Source organism: Arvicanthis niloticus, chromosome 1 (genome assembly GCF_011762505.2).
Source record: "Arvicanthis niloticus isolate mArvNil1 chromosome 1, mArvNil1.pat.X, whole genome shotgun sequence".
Classification (NCBI taxonomy): Eukaryota; Metazoa; Chordata; class Mammalia; order Rodentia; family Muridae; genus Arvicanthis; species Arvicanthis niloticus.
This window is the reverse complement of record NC_047658.1, coordinates 114,190,301-114,209,510: the sequence shown is the minus strand read 5'-3', so window position 1 is coordinate 114,209,510 and position 19,210 is coordinate 114,190,301. Positions and strand designations below refer to the sequence as shown.

The window sequence follows — 19,210 nt, the reverse complement described above, 5'->3', positions numbered from 1 at the left end:
GAGTTTTTTAGCCTACTAACCTTATGGGATAGGTACTATTATTCTATCCATTTTACAGCTGAGAAAACACACATAACAACATACAGTTCATACTTAGTAAACCTGGAAATCAAATCCAGTCATTTTGGCTTCAAGTTTTAACAATGAAATAACCTGGTAATAACCCTCCACCCCAGGCTGGGGAGACGGCTCAGCAGGTAAGAGCAAGAGCACCGACTGCTCTTCCAGAGGTCCTGAGTTCAATTCTCAGCAACCACATGGTGACTCACAACCATCTGTAATGGGATCTGATGCCCTCTTCTGGTGTGTGTCTGAAGACAGCTACAGTGTATTCATATAAATAAAAATAAATAATATTTAAAAAATAACCCTCTACCCCATGTTGTATTTTATTTGCAGAGAATATTTGACTAACTGCAGATATTTGGCTGTGTGAAAGAAGAGCTAAGGCTTCCTGCCAGAAGGGGGTGTCTTAGTACTGCTGTGAACAGACACCATGACCAATGCAAGTCTTATAAAGGACAATATTAAATTGTAGCTGGTTTATAGGTTAAGAGGTTCAGCCCATTATCATCAAGGCAGGAACAGGGCAGCATCCAGGCAGGCATGGTGCAGGCGGAGCTGAGAGTTCTACATCCTAATCTGAAGGCTGCTAGTAGAAGACTGACTTCCAGGCAGCAAGGATGAGGGTTTTAAGCCTATGCCCACAGTGACACACCTACTCCAACAAGGTCACACCTCTTAATAGTGCTACTCCCTGGGCCAAGCATATGCAAACTATCACAGCGGGTGTTGAAGCTCCTAAAACTAGACTTACAGGAAGTTGTGGGCCAGCAAAGGGTGAGGAGAGACATGTCTGGAAGAAAAAGTTTATCCCTGGCTTTGCCATGTTCCTCCTGCCAACTCAGTTCAGTGCCCAGGACATCATTCCAGCTCTAAGCTCCTGCAGGACTCTGGCCAGCACCCATGTCCACTTTGGAGATATGGAGTGTTTCTGGACATACTTTTTTTTTTTTTTTTTTTTTTTTTTTTGGTTTTTCGAGACAGGGTTTCTCTGTGTAGTCCTGGCTGTCCTGGAACTCACTCTGTAGACCAGGCTGGCCTGGAACTCAGAAATCCACCTGCCTCTGCCTCCCAAGTGCTGGGATTAAAGGCGTGTGCCACCACTGCCCGGCTGACATACTTCTTTAATAACAATTTCCCAGACCTCTCAGGATATTTGCATCACCCTTGTCCCCCTCAACCCCGCTCTCAAGGTCTCAAGTACCTTTACTGTAGTAACTAATTGCTCATGTCACAATTTCCTCGCTGAGCCCCGAATCTTTCCACTTCCTGGCGAAGGAGCTTCTGGCTTACATGTAACCGTTCTCCTCACTACACTTACTTTCCCATCTACTGCCAGTAGTAGCCTTTCTTTTCTATCTCCTCATCTCTCTCCACCCCTGACCCCACAACCAGGTTTAGATAGGCTCTATTGTCACGCTCACTTTGTGATCCCGCCCCCTCCTCATCCTACAACTGCTGCATTCACTAGTCTACATCACACTCAATTTCTCTACCTATACAAAGCTACAAGTTTGGAGCATTTAGATGACCATCTAGGCTCACCCCTCCCTCCAAACTCAGCCCCGCCAGGGGAGGCCTGCCTTCAGCTCCGCCTCCGTCCGGCAAGGCCCCACCCAAAGACCCGCCCAACGCACAGCCCCACCCACAGAACAGATTGGCTCCGCCCTCGCCCCGCCCCGCCCCGGCTCGGGCAGCCGGAGGACCCGGAGTGGAGGCTCCCGAGCCCGTGGCGGCGGCGACGATGTGGTTCTTTGCCCGGGACCCGGTCCGGGACTTCCCGTTCGAGCTGAGCCCTGAGCCCCCCGAAGACGGGCCACCCGGGCCCTGGATCCTGCACCGAGGCCGCAAAAAGGTGAGGTACTACGCTGCTCCGCAGGCCGCAGCCGTCCTCGGCCTTTCCTAGTCTGTATGCCGGCTTCGCTGTGTCGCGCCGGGCCTGACGTGGCGGTGACCAAGGATCCCGGCAACGGGCTGGGGAGTGGGGCGAGCAGTGACGACGTGGCGGGCGGAAGGACCGAGGGACCGTCAAGCAAACCGGACGGGGGTCACGTGGGCCTGGCTAGATCCTTAAGGGCTGTCCTGGGGCGAGACTGGCTAGAGTCCCTTCCCTTCTATTCTGGAGGCGGACTCGGAGCTGCTGTAGTCCAGGCAGGTTGGAGTGATCACCTGGCCCGCACCTCTCAGGTTGCTGTGTCCTCCACCAGGCCACAGGCAGCGCGGTGTCCATCTTCGTGTATGATGTGAAACCCGGAGCCGAAGAGCAGACCCAGGTGGCCAAAGCTGCCTTCAAACGCCTCAAAACTCTCCGACACCCCAACATCCTGGCCTATATCGATGGGTTGGAGGTACCTGTCGCCCGATCTGCCCATCTTACTCTCCTCAGGCCCTCAGTTTGTACCCAAGTGCTTCAGCACCTTCAGATTTGGTATCTTCTCCACTACCTCTTTCCCTGTCACGTCCCTCATCTTCCCTTCCTCTTCTGGAACCATGTCCTGATAGCCTTTTTCTTACTCAGACAGAAAAGTGCCTCCACATCGTGACAGAGGCTGTGACCCCACTGGGAACATACCTCAAGGCACGAGCAGAAGCAGGTGGCCTGAAGGAGCAGGAGCTGTCGTGGGGGTTACACCAGATCGTGAAAGCCCTCAGCTTCCTGGTCAACGACTGCAACCTCATCCACAATAATGTCTGCATGGCTGCTGTGTTTGTGGACAGGGCTGGCGAATGGAAACTTGGGGGTCTGGACTACATGTACTCAGCTCAGGGCAACGGCGGGGGACCACCCAGCAAGGGAATCCCTGAGCTTGAGCAGTATGACCCCCCGGAGTTGGCTGATAACAGTAGCAGAGCAGTCAAAGAGAAGTGGTGGGTGCCTGAGGTCACAGTACCTTGATCTGCCTGCGCTGGAGGCCCCTGCAGCCTCGGAACCCCTAGACTACCCAGAAAACCCCTGGCCCTTGCTGCCTGTCTGGGAAGGGAAGCAGGGTCTCAGGAGGAGGGTGGTTGGTTAGAAGGGACATAGTTTAGGTGTTCAGTGCTTCTGAATTTGAAAGCTATGTGTTGGAGGCATGTGTCTGTGCTTCTCTGTGTTTTGGTGTCTTTGTTAAGTGGGGCTAGTGAAACAAACTACTTGGGGCCGAGGGGGTCAGTGCAGCCAAGGCCTGTGGTGCAGCAGGTACTTGGGACCTAAAGCGGGTTGGAGGCAGCACTAGTGTATGCTGGGGAGCCCTGAACAGCTCTGGGTTACTGCCGCAGGTCAGCAGACATGTGGCGCTTGGGCTGCCTCATCTGGGAAGTTTTCAATGGGTCTCTACCTCGGGCAGCTGCCCTGCGCAACCCTGGGAAGGTAAGTGTCCAGCCGCTACCTGCCTCATCTGTCCCAGGCCCTTCTTTCTTACCACCCACCCATTACTCCTTCGTTAACACTGAACATTCTCTTACAGATCCCCAAATCCCTGGTGACCCATTACTGTGAGCTGGTGGGAGCTAACCCCAAAGTACGGCCCAACCCGGCCCGCTTCCTGCAGAACTGCCGGGCACCTGGTGGCTTCATGAGCAACCGTTTTGTTGAGACCAACCTCTTCCTGGAGGAGATTCAGGTGAGCCCCCAGTCCATGCTGGGGTTCCTTGCCAGGACCTCTCCCCTATGTTTTGGCATCTCATATTTGGATTGTGTGGTGGAGACAAGCATGCTGCTCACTGGTTTTCTCTCCTTTTTTTTTTTTTTTTTTTTTGGTTTTTTGAGACAGGGTTTCTCTGTGTAGCCTGGCTGTCCTGGAACTCTCACTCTGTAGACCAGGCTGGCCTCAAACTCAGAAATCCACCTGCCTCTGCCTCCCAAGTGCTGGAATTAAAGGCGTGCGCCACCACCGCCCAGCTCACTGGTTTTCTCCAGTTTGCTTTTTTATAAAACCTAGAACCACCTGCCTAAGAACGGTACTGCCCACAGTGGGCTGGACCCTCCCACCTCCATCATGAAAATGGCCCCAACAGATTTGGCTATAGGCAGTCTGGCGGAGGCACTTTCTCAGTTGAGATTCCCTCTTCCCAGATGTCAGAACTAACAGCAGTGGGGAGCTGGCTCCAGGACTCCTGAGAGTTAGCAGGTGTTCTGATCCTCAATGTAAAATGGCATAGTAGTTGCATATAATTTATATCCTTCCATAATCTCGTGTGTGTGTGTGTGTGTGTGTGTGTGTGTGTGTGTGTGTGAATGACTTGCCTATGTGCACATGTGCAGAGGCCAGAGGTGGGTATCAGGTGTCCCGCTCTATCCCTTGCTGCCTGATCCACATTACTTAGCGTCTCATGCAGGCTGGAGCCAGTAATTTCCAGTAAGCCTTCTGTCTCCATCTCCATAGCCCTGGGGTTATAGGTGTGTTGGGCTATGCTCAGCTTTTTACATGGGTCTTGGGGATTTGAACTCAGTTCCTCATGTTTGTACAGCAAGTACTTTAACCCACTGAGCCATTACCCCACCCCCTCCTGCATTCTTTAAGTTATCTGTAACTATTAATCCCAGCACTTGGGAGGCAGAGGCAGGCGGATTTCTGAATTCGAGGCCAGCCTGGTCTACAGAGTGAGTTCCAGGATAGCCAGGACTACACAGAGAAACCCTGTCTCAAAAAAAAAAAAAAAAAAAAAAAAACCAAAACAAAACAAAAAAGTTATCTGTAACTAACTTACTAGCTCCTTAGATAATATACATCCTGTGTAAATAGTTACTATATTGTGATATTTGGGTAAACTATGGCAAGAAAAAGTAGGCTGTACCTACCTGGTGCAGGTAGTGCTTTCTTTCCTGATACTCTTGTTCTCTGGTGGAGGCAGATAGTGGGGCTGCCGTGTACAGTTGAGCACACAGCAGGTGCTTGATGACTTTCCTGTCACTCAGCAGCTACCAGTCACTTCATACTTTCGTTGCTGCCCTGTTCCTCTTGGGTCCCACACAAAGTGCTGGGGAGGAAGGAGAGTCAGACCTGCCCTCGAGGACCCAGCAAGGAGCAAACAAACAGCTCCTCACCTTTGGGAGCTCTCATTACAGGAGAGACAGGAAATGTACTGAGAAAGCTGTGCTCCCCGAGTAAGTGCTGGAAGGAAAATGACCAAGTGTCTGAGACTCAAAGGTGGGAGCCATCTGGAAGGTGACTCGGGGAAAAATGGTACTGGGAGACAGAAGAGCACAGGGAAGGGGTCACCCTCTACTTTACCTCTGAATCTCAGCATCCATGGCAGTGCAAGGGAGAGAGAGAGTCAACAGCATCCAGCTGCTCTGAGCAGCATAGTGACAAAGGACTGAGGCTCTGCTCTGACCCAGCTAGATGTAGGGAACACAGAATCAGGAGCTAGGCAGGAGGGTGGCAGACCTCAGAGGAACAGAGTACAATGTTGGGGTAAAGCAGGAGGGCTAGTGTGTTTTGTTTTTGAGGCAGGGTATCACTATGTATCCCTGACTGTCCTGAGACTCACTGTGTAGACCAGGCTGCCCTCAAACTTGCAGAGATTCTCCTGCCTCTGTCTCCCTGAGTATTGGGATTAAAGACATGATTCACCATGCCTGGTACCACAGTTTTATATCTTTTGTTTTTTGTTTTTTTTTGTTTTGTTTTTGTTTTTTTTGTTTTTCGAGACAGGGTTTCTCTGTGTAGTCCTGGCTGTCCTGGAACTCACTGTGTAGACCAGGCTGGCCTCGAACTCAGAAATCTGCCTGTCTCTGCCTCCCAAGTGCTGGGATTAAAGGCGTGCGCCACCACCGCCCGGCCACAGTTTTATATCTTGAAGAAGCAGCTGAGATTGCTGAGCCCTGATGTCTCCTGGCCAGTGTGGGGCATTGAGGTTGTTGTTACTTGGAGTTTTCCTCACATGGCTGACTCTGCCAGGCTGCCTGTCCCCTGAAAATGTGCCCCTCAGAAAATGGGCAGTTTCTGGCTAACCCCCAGGAGAACGTTGGGAGTAAAGAGAGCCCTCCGTGACTTTCTGGAAGGACAGCCTTGGCTGTGATTCACTTTTTGAACCTTACTTGTCACCTCCTGACTATGGGGTCAGCTTGCTTCCCACACTGGACTACACAGCTCCATGCCACCTTGGCATTTGGTACCTCAGCCAGGGTTACTGCTTCTGGACCAGGCTGCTCCTGAGGGTGGTGGTAAAATGGGACATGGGCTTTGGGGAATGACCACCCAGATACTTGATTTTTCTTTTCCCCAAGGCAAGGCCTCACTATGCATCCCAGGATGGCCTTGAACCCTCCATCCTGCCTTGGTCTCCCCAGTGCTTGGAAGGCATGTGCCCCCATGACCAGCTTCCAGCCACGGGACCCTTAATCCTCGTTGTCTTCTTTTGTAAATGGCCCAGTGGCAGCATCTTTCTGCAATGTGCAAAGTCACAGATGTGGCTGGTTGTTTGTTAGCTGTATGTCTTTAAACAAGCTTCCTTTCTGCCTGTGCTTCAGCTTGGCTGGCGGTTCTTTCCTACACCGTGAAGAGGGTTATCTGAGATACTGTGTGTGGATGTTTTAGTTTTCAGACTGTGCTCACCAAATTTGTGTTGTAGGTGTTATAGCCTCAGGGTGGGGGTATTAGAAAGACTATGACTGTCGTCAAGCCTGGTTTGGCCCAGGTCTGGTGGAAGACTGTGTGCCTATTTCCTGACTTTTTCTATGGCTCTCCAGAAACCCCACCCCGTGTGTACAACCAGGCCAGGGCAAGGAGCCAAGAAAGATCCTTCCTGCTTTGAGCTTCAGTTTCCTTGTTTGGGTTTTTGTGAATAGTAAAGGACATGCAGATGAAGGGGTTTGATCTCCTAGTGATTGGTTACCTTATAGGTTAAGTGACAGGGATATAGTAAGGATGGTCACTAGAAGACTAACTCTACAGTCCAGGCTGGCTTCGATCTCACTATGTTGCCTAGGCTGGCCTCCAACCTTCATCTCCTTAGTGCTGGCCACGGTGTGGGTGGTCAGACCTGGCTCACTGGCAGCTTTTATGAGCATTTTCTGGTTGAACCCTCAGAGTGGCAGCAGAGCTAATATGCCATTTTCCAGGGAAGAGTCTGCCTGTACTCACCCTGAGGTGGGGAGGGCTCCATAGAATTGCTCCTCTTCCTTCAGTTGGGGTGGCCCCTGCCCTCATCCGTGTACGTGATGTGGCTGGTTTCCCCCCGAACCCTGTCTATGCTACCCCCAGATCAAAGAGCCAGCTGAGAAGCAGAAGTTCTTCCAAGAGCTGAGCAAGAGTCTAGACTCGTTTCCCGAAGATTTTTGTCGACACAAGGTGCTGCCCCAGCTACTGACTGCCTTTGAGTTTGGCAATGCCGGGGCCGTGGTCCTCACACCTCTCTTCAAGGTAAATGGGGCCAGGAGCTGTGGGATCCAGAGACCTGAGTGGATACAGACTTGGGTGAGAAGCATACTCTGGGTAGACTCAAACCCAGTGTCCTCATGACTTAGCAGGCAGGGTCTACCCGCTGGGGGACCTCTTAGCCTAAGGAAGGGCAGTCTCTGTGCCTCCAAATTCTTTTGCTTACAGTCCCTTCCTTCAGACCCTTTCTTCCATTTCCTCAAGCCCCACTGGTCTGACCTATGCACCCTGGTTTCTAGGGCCCAGGCATCTGTTCACACGCCAACCCATTCCTCTCCACACTCAGCTCTCTGACTTCCAGCGGCTTGATCTTGCCCTCTGCCTCCAGCTCTAGCCAGCCAGTGCTTACATAGGCTCCTTCCCATCCCAGGGGACTCTTTATCCCTGAAGGGATTTTCTGGAAGAGTTTAAAAGGCAGCTATCAAATTCTATTTAATTGGAACCCTCAGAAATTGTAGGCAGAATGCTCTGTGCATGTGTCGTACAGGCGCCACTTTATGGGGGGTGGGGCACTGAGTTCTCCACTGCCTCCTAAAACACAGAGGAAGGTTAGGAGAGTTTCCTGGGCAGAGTGTGGGCTAAGGTCCTACTGAGGAAATGCTTTCACCACCTTCAGCTCATTCCTTCGCTGGGGAGCCAGCAGTGAGCCCAAAGCAAGTTGAGGGGACCCCTGTAAGGTTGCCCTAGCTCTGTGGGTGTGGCCACAGGAAGCTCTCTTTCTTTCCTCAGGTGGGAAAATTCCTCAGTGCTGAAGAGTACCAGCAGAAGATCATCCCTGTGGTGGTGAAGATGTTCTCATCCACTGACCGTGCCATGCGTATCCGCCTCCTCCAGCAGGTAGACAGCTCACCCAGTCTCTGCCAGGTCCTCCTCCCAGGCCTCATCCTGACTCTGATCACCCCCAGCCTTAGGCAGGTGGCCAGAGCCTGTGCTTTGCTACCCAGGGTCCCTAGACACCTCTACCATGGCCACCACACAGGTGAAGGACCAGGAAAGCTCTCAGGAGGTGAAGGTGGTCCCAGGGCTCCTTGCAGCCTTGGGATTCTCCAGATTTCATCACTTAGGTTCTTTAGAGTAGGACACAACGTCTCCTGTCAGTCCTAAGACAGCTGGAGCTACAGATTGTTGGCTTCTAGGTTAGAGGGTCCTTATGAGCCAGAAAGAACTAGTGATTCCCAGGTACCAGGAGCCAATTCCTGTCCAACTGTCAAATGCACTTCGCTTCTGAGGACACACACACACACAAGCTGGGCTTCCTCAGGAGGGTACCTAGTGGCCAGTGTCTGTACTGGAATAGCCAAAGCCAGAGTGGCCCCATGACTTTGATGGGGTGATGGGGGTGCAGCTAACTTCTCATGCCCTACCCTGAGCCACAGATGGAGCAGTTCATCCAATACCTTGATGAGCCGACAGTCAATACCCAGATCTTCCCCCATGTCACACATGGCTTCCTAGACACCAACCCTGCCATCCGGGAGCAGACAGTCAAGGTGAGTGTCATCAGGTCTGGAATGGCTACCCCTTGTCTCCCAAGACAGGGAAGTGGTTCTCTCTGGAACACAGACTTTGGTTTAAGGCTAAAGGTGTGGTGGAGGGTCCATATGTATGCATGCTGCCAATCCAGTACCTGGGTGCAGCCCTAAAAATGGGAGGGATTTAGGGGATTCAGCCTGCAGTATTTTCTGCTGACACACTAAGCAGCTCCCAGTGCCTGCCTGGCCCCATATTGGGACACAGCACACACTGGCAATTAGTTCCTCTGTCTGTGGATGGGATAGACAATGGGCCTAGCAGACAATAAACCGATGTGTAATCAGAAAGTGAAAGGGGAGTATAGAAAGGAGAGTTTGGATTTTTTTTTTTTTAAGTTTTTTTTGAGATAGGGTTTCTCTGTGTAGCCCTGGCTATCCTGGACTCACTCTGTAGACCAGGCTGGCCTCGAACTCAGAAATCCGCCTGCCTCTGCCTCCCAAGTGCTGGGATTAAAGGCGTGTGCCACCACTGCCCTGCCTGGATTTGTTTGTTTGTTTGTTTGTTTTTTCGAGATAGGGTTTCTCTGTGTAGTCCTGGCTGTCCTGGACTCACTGTGTAGACCAGGCTGGCCTCGAACTCAGAAATCCGCCTGCCTCGGCCTCCCAAGTGCTGGGATTAAAGGCGTGCACCACCACCGCCCGGCTAGTTTGGAATTTTCAATACAGGACTACCTATTTGCCTAGCATGGAGGCACATACCTGTAATACTCTGGAGGCACAGACAGGAGAATGGCTGTGAGTTCTAGGCCAGCCTGGTCTACATAGGGTGTTTCAGAAATGTTTCAAAAAGACTACTTTAGCCAGATGTTGAAGCTCTTGTAATCCCAGTATAAGGGAGGCAGAGTCACGAGGATCATAAATTCAAGGCCAGCCCCGGCTACATGAAGAGCCTCAAAAAAAGGGAAGGGGCATGTACACAGGAGGAACTGCCTTCATCTAGTCTGCTAGAGGTCCTGGAAGAAACATGCTCCTTTTAGAAGGACCAGCACCTGTAAAGGCTCTGGGGCTGGGGGGGGGTGGTCTCTAGTAATGTAGCAAGGAGGGGCTTAGCATGCTGAAGGGGTGTGGTTATGTAAGGTGCAGCCAGACTGGTGACAGTCCTTGGAGCACCTGGCACACTCACTGAAGTGAGGCTGGAGCTGCACTGGGGTTGGGCAGTGGCAGGGTCCGACTTGCTTTAAAGGTCACTTGTTACATCACTGGGCGAGGCAGTGCACTGCACACCTCTAATTCCAGCACTCAGGAGGCAAGGCAAGTAGATCTCTGTGAGTTCAAGGCCAGCCTTGTCTACAAAGCGAGTTCTAGGACAGCCAGGGGTACACAGATTGTAATCTTTGTGGAGCCTCACCGTCAGGCAGGGTAGAAGCTGTTAGGGGTTGTCCCGTGCTTGGGTAATGACAACCACTCGGAGAATGGGACATTCTGAAATGGGGGCTGACAGTCTTTTCTAGTGTTAAGGATGATTGATCCTGCGCCCTCCAGTCTAAGGTACAGGAAGGGTCTGAAAGTGAAGTGTGCTGAGGGGTCTAAGAAGCAGACTGGGAACAGCTGGACTGCCATTGGGCAGCTGTTGACCGTCAGGTACAGGTGTTGAGCTGGCACTGCCCATGCACATGTAAAATACAGGGAAGAAGTCTTGGTTAGGGATGGCACCAGGGGACTGTGCTCTCAGCGTACTGCACTGTGACAAAATACCTGAAATGGCCTAAAGGGGAAAGATCTATCACTTCTGGGGTCAGGGCTGACAGCTCTGTTGCATCTGGGCCCCTGATGAACTAGGACATGCTGGTGGGGGCCATGGAGTGAAAGCAGAAGTACTTTTCTCCTCATAGATAGATGGACAGAAAGACAGAGGGGAGGAGTTAGCAAGTGGTAACTCCCAAGGGCACACCCCCAGGGATCCACTGCTTTGAACGAGGTTCACTTCCATACCTTCCATCATCTCCCAACAAGCAGCAAATTCTGAACCCAACAGTGGATTACCACTGGTGAGGCTGGAGCACTCAGTCATTGCTCTGAAGCCCCACTCCCGAGCCCTCATGTGAGCACTGAGAATCCAAACATCAGGACGAGCAAGCACACAGGGAGAGAGCTGGGGGGCCAGAGTCTCAGATACTAAAGAGGGGGAAGAGTGTGCACTTGGAGGTTTCTAACCACCCAGATCTAGTAAGACAAGCAGTCACCCCAGTTGGGGTAGAACTGAACAGAAGCTTAAAAGTGTAGGAAGAACTTGGGGGTGTCAAAACTCCTTAGGGTCAGGGGTAGTGGTAAGAGGTAACAGGCCCTTGTTCTGGTTCATTTTATTGTCAGCCTGGAGTCATCTCGAAAGAGGAAAGGTCAAAATGTGGAATTGCCTAGGTCAGACTGGCTTTTGGGCATGTCTGTGCGGAGTTAGTTATTTCTCATTTATGCAAAATGGCCCTGCCATCCCTGAATGAGCTGGAAGCATGAGCTGGTGAAAAAAAACAGGTTTCTTCTGCTTCCTGCATCTGAACTCTTCCCCTCTCCCCACTCTGCTTTCTAAGATGGGATCTTTTTATACAGTGCTGGCTGTCCTAGGACTCATTTATAGACCAGGTTGGACTTGAACTCACTGGCCAACATAAACCTACCTCTGCCTCCTGAGTGCTGAGATTAAAAGCTTGATTTCCATGCCTGGCCTCTGCCCTCAGGTTCTTGTCTTGTATTTTTGTCGTGACTTCTGTCAGTGCTGGGTTATGACCTGGCAGCTGTAAGAGGAGTCAAACCCTTTCCTTCCCATGTTGCTTTTGGTTAAAGTGTTCATCACAGCAACAGAAGGAACTTATCTAGAACAGCCATTAAATTTAGCAATTTGGAAAATAAGTAAATCAATTTAATGACTGCGTCTAGGCATGGTGGTGCATGCCTCTAATCCTAGCATTGAGGAGGTTGAAGCAGGAGGATTTCAAGTTCAAGGATAGCCTGGGCAAAGCAAAGTTAAATTGAAAACCAAATTTAATAAATTGGAGGTCATCAGTGACCTCAACCTGAATGAACCAGTTTGGTAGAGTGCGTGTCAGAGTGCGTTGGTATGTAAGTTTGAACGGGGCAGAATGGAGGCAAGCTTCTGAAGTCTAGCCATAAAAGGGAGCTGGAAATACGGGACTCCCTGTTTTAATATACTCACTGGGATGGGACTGGGCTAGACAGCTCTGACAGCCCACTAGTGGCATTCTCTCAGTGTCCATCCTTGCACTGGCTCACAGTCCCTCTATCCCCTCTACTCTACAGTCCATGCTGCTCTTGGCCCCAAAGCTGAATGAAGCCAACCTCAACGTGGAACTGATGAAGCACTTCGCCAGGCTACAAGCCAAGGACGACCAGGGTCCCATCCGCTGCAACACCACGGTCTGCTTGGGCAAAATCGGCTCCTACCTCAGTGCTAGCGTGAGTGTCCTGTAGAGCTGCGGAAGGTCGGCAGCCTCCTCTTGGGCTGCAGAGCCTGTGGGCTTGGGTCCTCATTGTCTCAGAGCGTCATCTTCAGTCCGAGCAGCACTAGCTAGGCCTAATGCTTGGGCTTCTTGAGGTGGAGTTAGCTGTAGGTCAGATCACAGCCATCAAGGGGATGGATCTGGGTTTGGAGCCCAGGTCTGCTTGACTCCATGTCTTTACCCAACTCTTGAACTTCTGCCAGGTCTGGGCAGTTAATAACACTGAATGAAAGTTGGGCATGGTGGCACATGCCTCTAGTCCCAGCACTTGGGAGGCAGAGACAAGTGGATCTCTGAGTTTGAGGCCAGCCTGGTCTCCCGAGTCAGTTTAAGGACAGCCAGAACTACATAGGGAGACTGTCTCAAAAACAAACACAAATCTAAATGGCTGAATAGGACCAGCAGTGGAGAAGAAGGGAGGAGCACTCAGCCTTGGGGTGACTGCGCTGCACACCGTGAGGCAGTGTGGAACCCAGTGGTTCAGGAGGAGCCTGGGTCCACATTATAGCTAAGTTTTCTTCCTTTTTTGTTTTAGGGTTTTGGTTTTTTGAGATAGGTTTTTCTGTGTAGCAGCCCTCACTGTCCTAGGACCAGCTCTGTAGACCAGGCTGGCCTCAAACTCACATAGATCCACCTTTCTCTTTCTCTCATGAATTGCTGGGATTAAAGGCATGCACCACCTCTGCCCAACATAAATCCTTTTTTTTTTTTTTTTTTTTTTTTTTTTGGTTTTTCGAGACAGGGTTTCTCTGTATAGCCCTGGCTGTCCTGGAACTCACTCTGTAGACCAGGCTGGCCTCGAACTCAGAAATCCGCCTGCCTCTGCCTCCCAAGTGCTGGGATTAAAGGCATGTGCTACCACCGCCCGGCATAAATTCTTTAAGTTGAGAATGCTAGGCTCACATTTTTAGACCTTGGGTCCAGTGGATGCCCCTGCCCTGGGAAGTGAGGTCTGGTAGCTTGCGGCTGCTTGTTGCTTCTGTATATTCAAGCATCCTTTTCCTATCCATCTGGGCTTTCAGACTAGACACAGGGTTCTCACCTCCGCCTTCAGCCGGGCCACCAAGGACCCATTTGCACCATCCCGGGTTGCGGGTGTCCTAGGCTTTGCTGCTACACACAATCTCTACTCGATGGATGACTGTGCCCATAAGATCCTGCCTGTGCTCTGCGGCCTTACTGTGGACCCTGAGAAATCTGTGCGGGACCAGGTAAGGCAGCCAGGGCAGACCTGGGGGCTGGGCTTGGGGATATCCACTCTCCCAGAGGCCTGGCCACACCTTGGGAATGCTGGAGCACTCAGCGTGGCCTCCGGTTCCTCCACAGGCCTTTAAGACCATTCGAAGCTTCCTGTCCAAGTTAGAGTCTGTGTCAGAGGACCCCACCCAGCTGGCAGAAGTAGGTGAGTGACCCACACTCCTATTCTCTTTCACTTTGCCATGTCTTTTACTATCCCCTAGTATGTCCTACCCCGTGGGAGCATCTGAAAGCTGGAAACCCCCAGCCGGTCGCCATAGATGTTCCATAGATCAGAGGACTGGGCCTAGGGAAGGGGGGTTTGCCGCGCATTGCTGTGTTACAGAGCTGGCCTGTCAGTCATCTCAACTGAAGCCTATATATACCTGCCAATCTCTTTGTCCAGAGAAGGATGTCCATGCAGCATCCAGTCCTGGAACAGGAGGAGCTGCAGCTAGCTGGGCTGGCTGGGCTGTGACTGGGGTATCCTCACTCACCTCCAAGCTGATCCGAGCACACCCCACACCTGTGCCATCTGAGACCACTGTGCCCCAGAGACCAGTGCCAGAGGGTGAGTCCCAGGATCACCGCATCAGTGCCTGAAGGCTGAGAGCTATTGTCAGGCTCCCCTGCTGCAGTGACAGGGACATAAGGCACGGGGCATTGTCTAGTCACTCTTTGGGCCTCCGAGATACCCCTTCTTCTTTTGCCCCTTTCCTCTTAGCCACTTTACCCTGAGAACTTCTTGTTTCCTAGGAAACCCTGCTCCAGCCCCTGCCCTTGCCCCTGCCACCCCTGCGACCTCAGGCCACTGGGAGACACAGGAAGAAGACAAGGACACTGCAGAAGACAGTGCCACTGCTGACAGATGGGACGATGAGGACTGGGGAAGCTTGGAGGTGAGCAGGGCTGAAGAGGCCTCACCAGTGACCCCAGCTCAAGGCACAGGCTATCCTTCAGAGGAGTGTGCAGATCAGATTGGTTCTGCCCCTCATCTCCAGGTGATCCTGGTAGGGGAGCTTTATGGATTGGTCGTGATAGGCCAGCAACAGCCACTGAGCCCCTATTCAACTTAAGGGTCAGAGCTGGGTCAGAGAAGAGAGGGCTGCTAGGCCTCAAAACCAATAAAAACCCCAACGGGCAGAGCCATGGCCAGGAGGTTCACTGCACTTGCCCTCTTGAGGGTTGAGAATAGTGCTGGTCACGCATTTCTCCTTACCCTGCAGCAGGAAGCTGATTCTGTGTTGGCACAGCAGGATGCCAAGGACCAAGGGAGCAGAGCTGGACAGGTGGGCTGGGTCAGGCAGGGATCTATATGGAGCACTGTTTGGTCATTTTCCCTACCTGGCTTACCTGTCTTTCCCATTGTTCACTCACAGGGCAGCCACCCAGATAACAAATCTCTGGAATCACACTGGAGCAGCTGGGAAGTTGAGGGCTCCTGGGACCAGGGCTGGCAAGAACCCAGCTCTGTGGAGCCACCCCCAGAAGGCACCCGGCTAGCTAGCGAGTATAACTGGGGTGGTGCAGAGCCCAGTGACAAGGGTGACCCCTTTGCTGCCCTGTCTGTTCGTCCCAGCACTCAGGTACTGGCTCACTGGAGCACGGCTTGGGGTGGACTGTGCTAGGTGTTGACCCCTACTGCAGCCTGTTTTCTTTTTCAGCCCAAGCCGGACCCAGACTCCTGGGGTGAAGACAACTGGGAAGGCTTGGAGGCTGAGAGCAGTGAGTGTTCCCACAAGGAGCTGACAGGCCTGGGTAGGGCAGGCATGGGACCAGAGGGCTAAGACTGCTCACCCACTTCTTTTCATCCTGATCCCAGGACAGGTGAAGGCAGAGCTGGCCCGGAAAAAGCGAGAGGAAAGGAAAAGAGAAATGGAAGCCAAGCGGGCAGAGAAAAAGGCCACCAAGGGGCCCATGAAGCTGGGAGCCCGGAAGCTGGACTGACAACCCCACCCCCAACCCCCTGGGCTTTTCCAACCATTGGAGAGCAGTCCCGGTGGATGTATTTATTGTACAAACCATGTAAGCCTGGTCAGAAGATCAGGCACATCTAGTGTACATAATCAGAGCCACAATAAATTCTATTTCACATCCTGGGTTCCAGCTCAGCCTAACCTGCCCAAGCAGTAAGTCTTGGTGCTGCTGTCCCAACCAGCTTTGGATGTGAGTATCAGTTTGCCTTGAAAGCCAAGAGTAAATTAAAGGGGCAGATCTGATTTCGAAGTTTCTAGGAATCATCCTCAGGGAGGAAAGCAGACAGGAGCACCCTTGGGTGTTGGGGTGTAAGGAGGTCTGTGGGCCCCGGAGGATCCTTGGGTCCATGTGCTGTTTGGTCAGGAGCAAAGGATGTACTTGTCTCCACTTTGAGCGGAAAATACCCTCAATGATCACCAAGGTGTGGGCTAGGACTGCGTCAGCGTCGACGCTGAGGCACACAGGCCCCATGAGGGCGGCTGCGCGTGAAGCCAGCCTTGCAGACGCAGCGGAATGAACCACTGGTGTTCACACACCGCTCACTCTTGCACAGCAGTCCGCGCTGGTTCAGCTCCCGGCACTCATCAATGTCTGCAAGGTGGCATAACAGACGCAGACTTGGGTTAAGTCCCACTGTGGTGCAATCTGACCCCCGCTGAAGCTGCCCTTCTGTCCCTAACATCTTGCTCACCCACACAGCGGGCACGGGAGGCGTCCAGCTGAAAGCCACCAGGACACTCGCATACCGCCCCGCCTGGCCGTGGCACACAGCGGCCACTCACACAGCGGCACTCATCTGAATCTTCCTCCGAGCTGTCCTCATCTATATGGGCCAGAGGAATACAGACATCAACATGGGCTCCCACCGATGGCCTCTAATCCACACCTCTGCTCCCTTGGCCTCACCTCGCGGAGACTTCCCTAGTAGCAGGGGGCTTGTGTCCCAGAAAGAGTTGCTCTCACTCTGTGAAGTCGGGCACTGGGACCCTGGAAGTGGGTACAGAGTCAGCAACACTGCTGTACTCCTGTCCCTACCTCTAGCCCCTCAGGGGTAGCTCACCAGTGCCACGTGGTGGGCACGGTCTGCACTGGGTACCCCAGCCACGGCCCTGGCGGCAGCAACAGTCATCGAAAGTGAGGGCAGGTCCCGCCAGGGGCCCCATACACATGCCGTCCTCTCCTCGTTGGCCCCAGCACACTTCACGTCGCTCCGGGACATGTTCTGTGGAACATGACCCACATCAACAGGAGGGAGGCAGGGACTACCCACTGCTGTCCCATCCCAGCTGTGGGCTGTGGCCCGGGGGCTCCACCCTGACAGGACTCAAAATTGGCCCAGGACGAATGTCGCCCTCACCCGCCTGGCTCTCGGGGAGCTGGCAGTCGCGGCCGGAGGGCCCGGGCACCCAGGGCGGGTGACACTCGCAGCGGTAGGAGCCCGGGAGGTTGACGCAGCGGCCAGGGCGGCAAGCAGCCGGATCCTGGCACTCATCCACGTCTATGGGACATCGAGGGGGTTGGTGGAGGTGGTAATCACAATTCAGCCCGGGCTCTGGTCCCTTCTGCTCCCCGCACTGATTCCCCGGGCCTCACCCATCTCCTCCGGGCTCAGACACTGGCGCTGTGCGGGGCTGTACTCTGCGGGCGGCGTGCAGGCGCAGCGGTAGCCGCCACGTGTGTTCTCACACACCCCGTTCCTGCAGTTAGACTCATCCAAGCACTCATCCACGTCTGCGGAAAGAAGGAAGGGTGTGACGGGAGCAGGCCTGGATTAGGCTGCTGCCCCAGGAACACCACCTGCAGCTGTGCTCACCCACGCACTCCAGCAGGTTGCCATCGTAGTAGAAGCCCTGCTTGCAGTAGCACTCGTAGCCGGGCTGTGTGTTCACGCACTTGCCCTCCTTGCAGATCTCTGCCCCAAACAATATGCATTCGTCGATGTCTGTGTGACCAAGAGGAACGTGAATGAGCAATGGCCTCTCCTTTACCTAGAGGTTTGGGCCCCTTGGCTGAGACTCATGGGCGGGGTTTATTGGGAGACTTGAACCCAAGGCATAGTTTTTGGTTGGGATTATTGGGGCCAAACTGGTGTAAGGGGTGGAGCTTACCCAGCGAGTGGCCGACCCAACCAGCACCTTTAAACCAAACCAGACTGTAATGGGAAGAAGGAAGGAGGTGCCAGGTCGGAGCTTACCACGGTGGGCTGGAATGCCATAGTTCACAATGTTGTTGTCCTGAGTGTAGCCCTTCCCATCAGGACAGAGGCTGTGAAATTCAGCTGCAGGATGAGAGAGGGCAGGAAAAGCAGGGCTGAGCAGGCACTTGCCACACATCTGCTTTCTCCTACTTTCCTTCCCATCCACTCAGAGGGAAAGCCCTTTGGTTCCCCGATGAACAAAAGGGAGCTCTTGGGGGGGGGTCCCTCTTACCTGAGCTGTAGACTGGACAGGGATAGATCTCGCAGTGGTCTCCCCAGCCAGCCCCCAGGGAGCAACAGCACTCCTGCTGGGTGACATTGGTAGCCAATACACTGTCACAGAACACTGTGTCATCAAAGTTAAGGTAGCACTCCTTTTTGTGGTGGGGCTGCTCCACCTCTGGAGAGAGAGTGACAGTTAAGTTCATGGAGATAGTAGCTTTGGTCCTGTCTACTGAACCCCAAAACTGCACCCACGCTGACCTTCAACTGCTCTGGCCCTCCTTGTTACCTAGTGAGAGGTCTAGCTCCACCCACTTCTCCCAGGCAAAGAGGATCTCTTCCTGTTCCAGGAATTCAAAAAGGTGAAACTGGGACACATCTCTAAGCCAGTTGTAGCTCCAAAGGTTACCAGTCTGAGAGAAGGGAGGGTACTCACCCTCACAGCCATGCTGGTCCTGGGTGAGTGTGAATCCCTCATCGCAGACACAGACATAGGAGCCCTGGAGGTTCTCGCAGGCCCCATGGGGCAGGCACAGGCCTGGGTCCTGACTGCACTCATCTATGTCTAGGAGGGGCAAGAAGACCAGGAAGCAAGGGCAAGCTTAGCTGTGGAGAGACCCAGCCCCTCTTTCCCTGGGGTGTGCCCACAGGCTCAGAACCTGAGTTTCTGCTTTGGTTTCAAAGTACATACAACAGAAGTCTCCTTGGGCCTGTCTGTCTATCTGTCTGCACGGGTAGGTTCGTGCTGCTGTCAGCCTTTGTAAACCCTTAGGTCCTGGCACTGGAATGAGCTCCTGACCCTCAGCTGACATTCGGAGACATTCCTGTTCATCTCCCACTACCTTTCAGTTTTGCTATTCCTTGAAGGAATGTCTGCTGCTTGATATCCTCCTGCCTCAGCCTCCTGTATATCTGGGATGGCAGATACATGTCATCAAACTTGGCTCCGCGTTCCTTCATTCCTCCCAAATTTTGTTCAAGGTAGTTATCTCTACCCCTCTAAAAAGCACAGAGTACTTTATAACTGCTGTTCATGGGGTAGAACCCCACCCAGAGGGACCCTTCCCATCCAGAGCCCCTGCTGAGAGACCCTTCTCACCCAGAGAGACCCTTCCCACCCAGAGCCTCCTACTTAGAGATCCCCTCCCACCCAGAGTTCCTTACTGAGAC

At 52.9% G+C, this 19,210-nt stretch overlaps 2 protein-coding genes across 8 annotated transcripts in view; one reads left to right on the top strand and one right to left on the bottom strand.

Moving 5' to 3' along the window:
* The first annotated feature begins 1,728 nt into the window (after positions 1-1,728).
* On the top strand, positions 1,729-15,738 carry Scyl1 (SCY1 like pseudokinase 1). 3 transcript variants are annotated; one of them, XM_034513591.2, is made up of 17 exons: positions 1,729-1,918; positions 2,271-2,411; positions 2,582-2,931; positions 3,322-3,412; positions 3,510-3,665; positions 7,251-7,409; positions 8,154-8,261; positions 8,801-8,914; positions 12,209-12,364; positions 13,431-13,619; positions 13,735-13,810; positions 14,051-14,215; positions 14,401-14,543; positions 14,874-14,933; positions 15,024-15,230; positions 15,309-15,369; positions 15,467-15,738. In XM_034513591.2, exons 1-17 carry the CDS (start codon positions 1,808-1,810, stop codon positions 15,589-15,591), a joined length of 2,412 nt encoding a protein of 803 aa, XP_034369482.1. In that variant the 5' UTR covers positions 1,729-1,807; the 3' UTR covers positions 15,592-15,738. The 3 variants fall into 3 exon arrangements, with proteins under 3 accessions (XP_034369482.1, XP_034369477.1, XP_034369497.1); XM_034513586.2 differs by having other exon boundaries at positions 14,871-14,933; XM_034513606.2 differs by lacking the exon at positions 14,874-14,933.
* Positions 15,639-19,210, bottom strand: part of Ltbp3 (latent transforming growth factor beta binding protein 3) — a 16,234-nt gene continuing 12,662 nt past the window's right edge. For 4 of the 5 annotated variants that reach the window (XM_076915846.1, XM_076915837.1, XM_076915843.1 and 1 more), the window contains 10 exons: positions 18,477-18,605; positions 18,051-18,218; positions 17,816-17,899; positions 17,435-17,563; positions 17,215-17,352; positions 16,979-17,119; positions 16,682-16,843; positions 16,528-16,608; positions 16,313-16,444; positions 15,639-16,212 (listed from right to left, as the gene is read on the bottom strand). In XM_076915846.1, the coding sequence (XP_076771961.1) occupies positions 16,061-16,212; positions 16,313-16,444; positions 16,528-16,608; positions 16,682-16,843; positions 16,979-17,119; positions 17,215-17,352; positions 17,435-17,563; positions 17,816-17,899; positions 18,051-18,218; positions 18,477-18,605 (1,316 nt within the window). In that variant the 3' untranslated portion in view covers positions 15,639-16,060. The remainder of the gene's footprint in view (positions 16,213-16,312; positions 16,445-16,527; positions 16,609-16,681; positions 16,844-16,978; positions 17,120-17,214; positions 17,353-17,434; positions 17,564-17,815; positions 17,900-18,050; positions 18,219-18,476; positions 18,606-19,210) is intronic. The other variant, XM_034513557.2, reaches the window with a different exon arrangement.

Coding starts and splice junctions, on each gene's coding strand:
- Scyl1 (XM_034513586.2), top strand. CDS start 1,808: ATGTGGTTCTTTGCCCGGGACCCGGTCCGGGACTTCCCGTTCGAGCTG. Junction 7,410..8,153: donor TCCTCACACCTCTCTTCAAG/GTAAATGGGGCC, acceptor TTCTTTCCTCAG/GTGGGAAAATTCCTCAGTGC. Junction 13,811..14,050: donor CACCCAGCTGGCAGAAGTAG/GTGAGTGACCCA, acceptor CTCTTTGTCCAG/AGAAGGATGTCCATGCAGCA.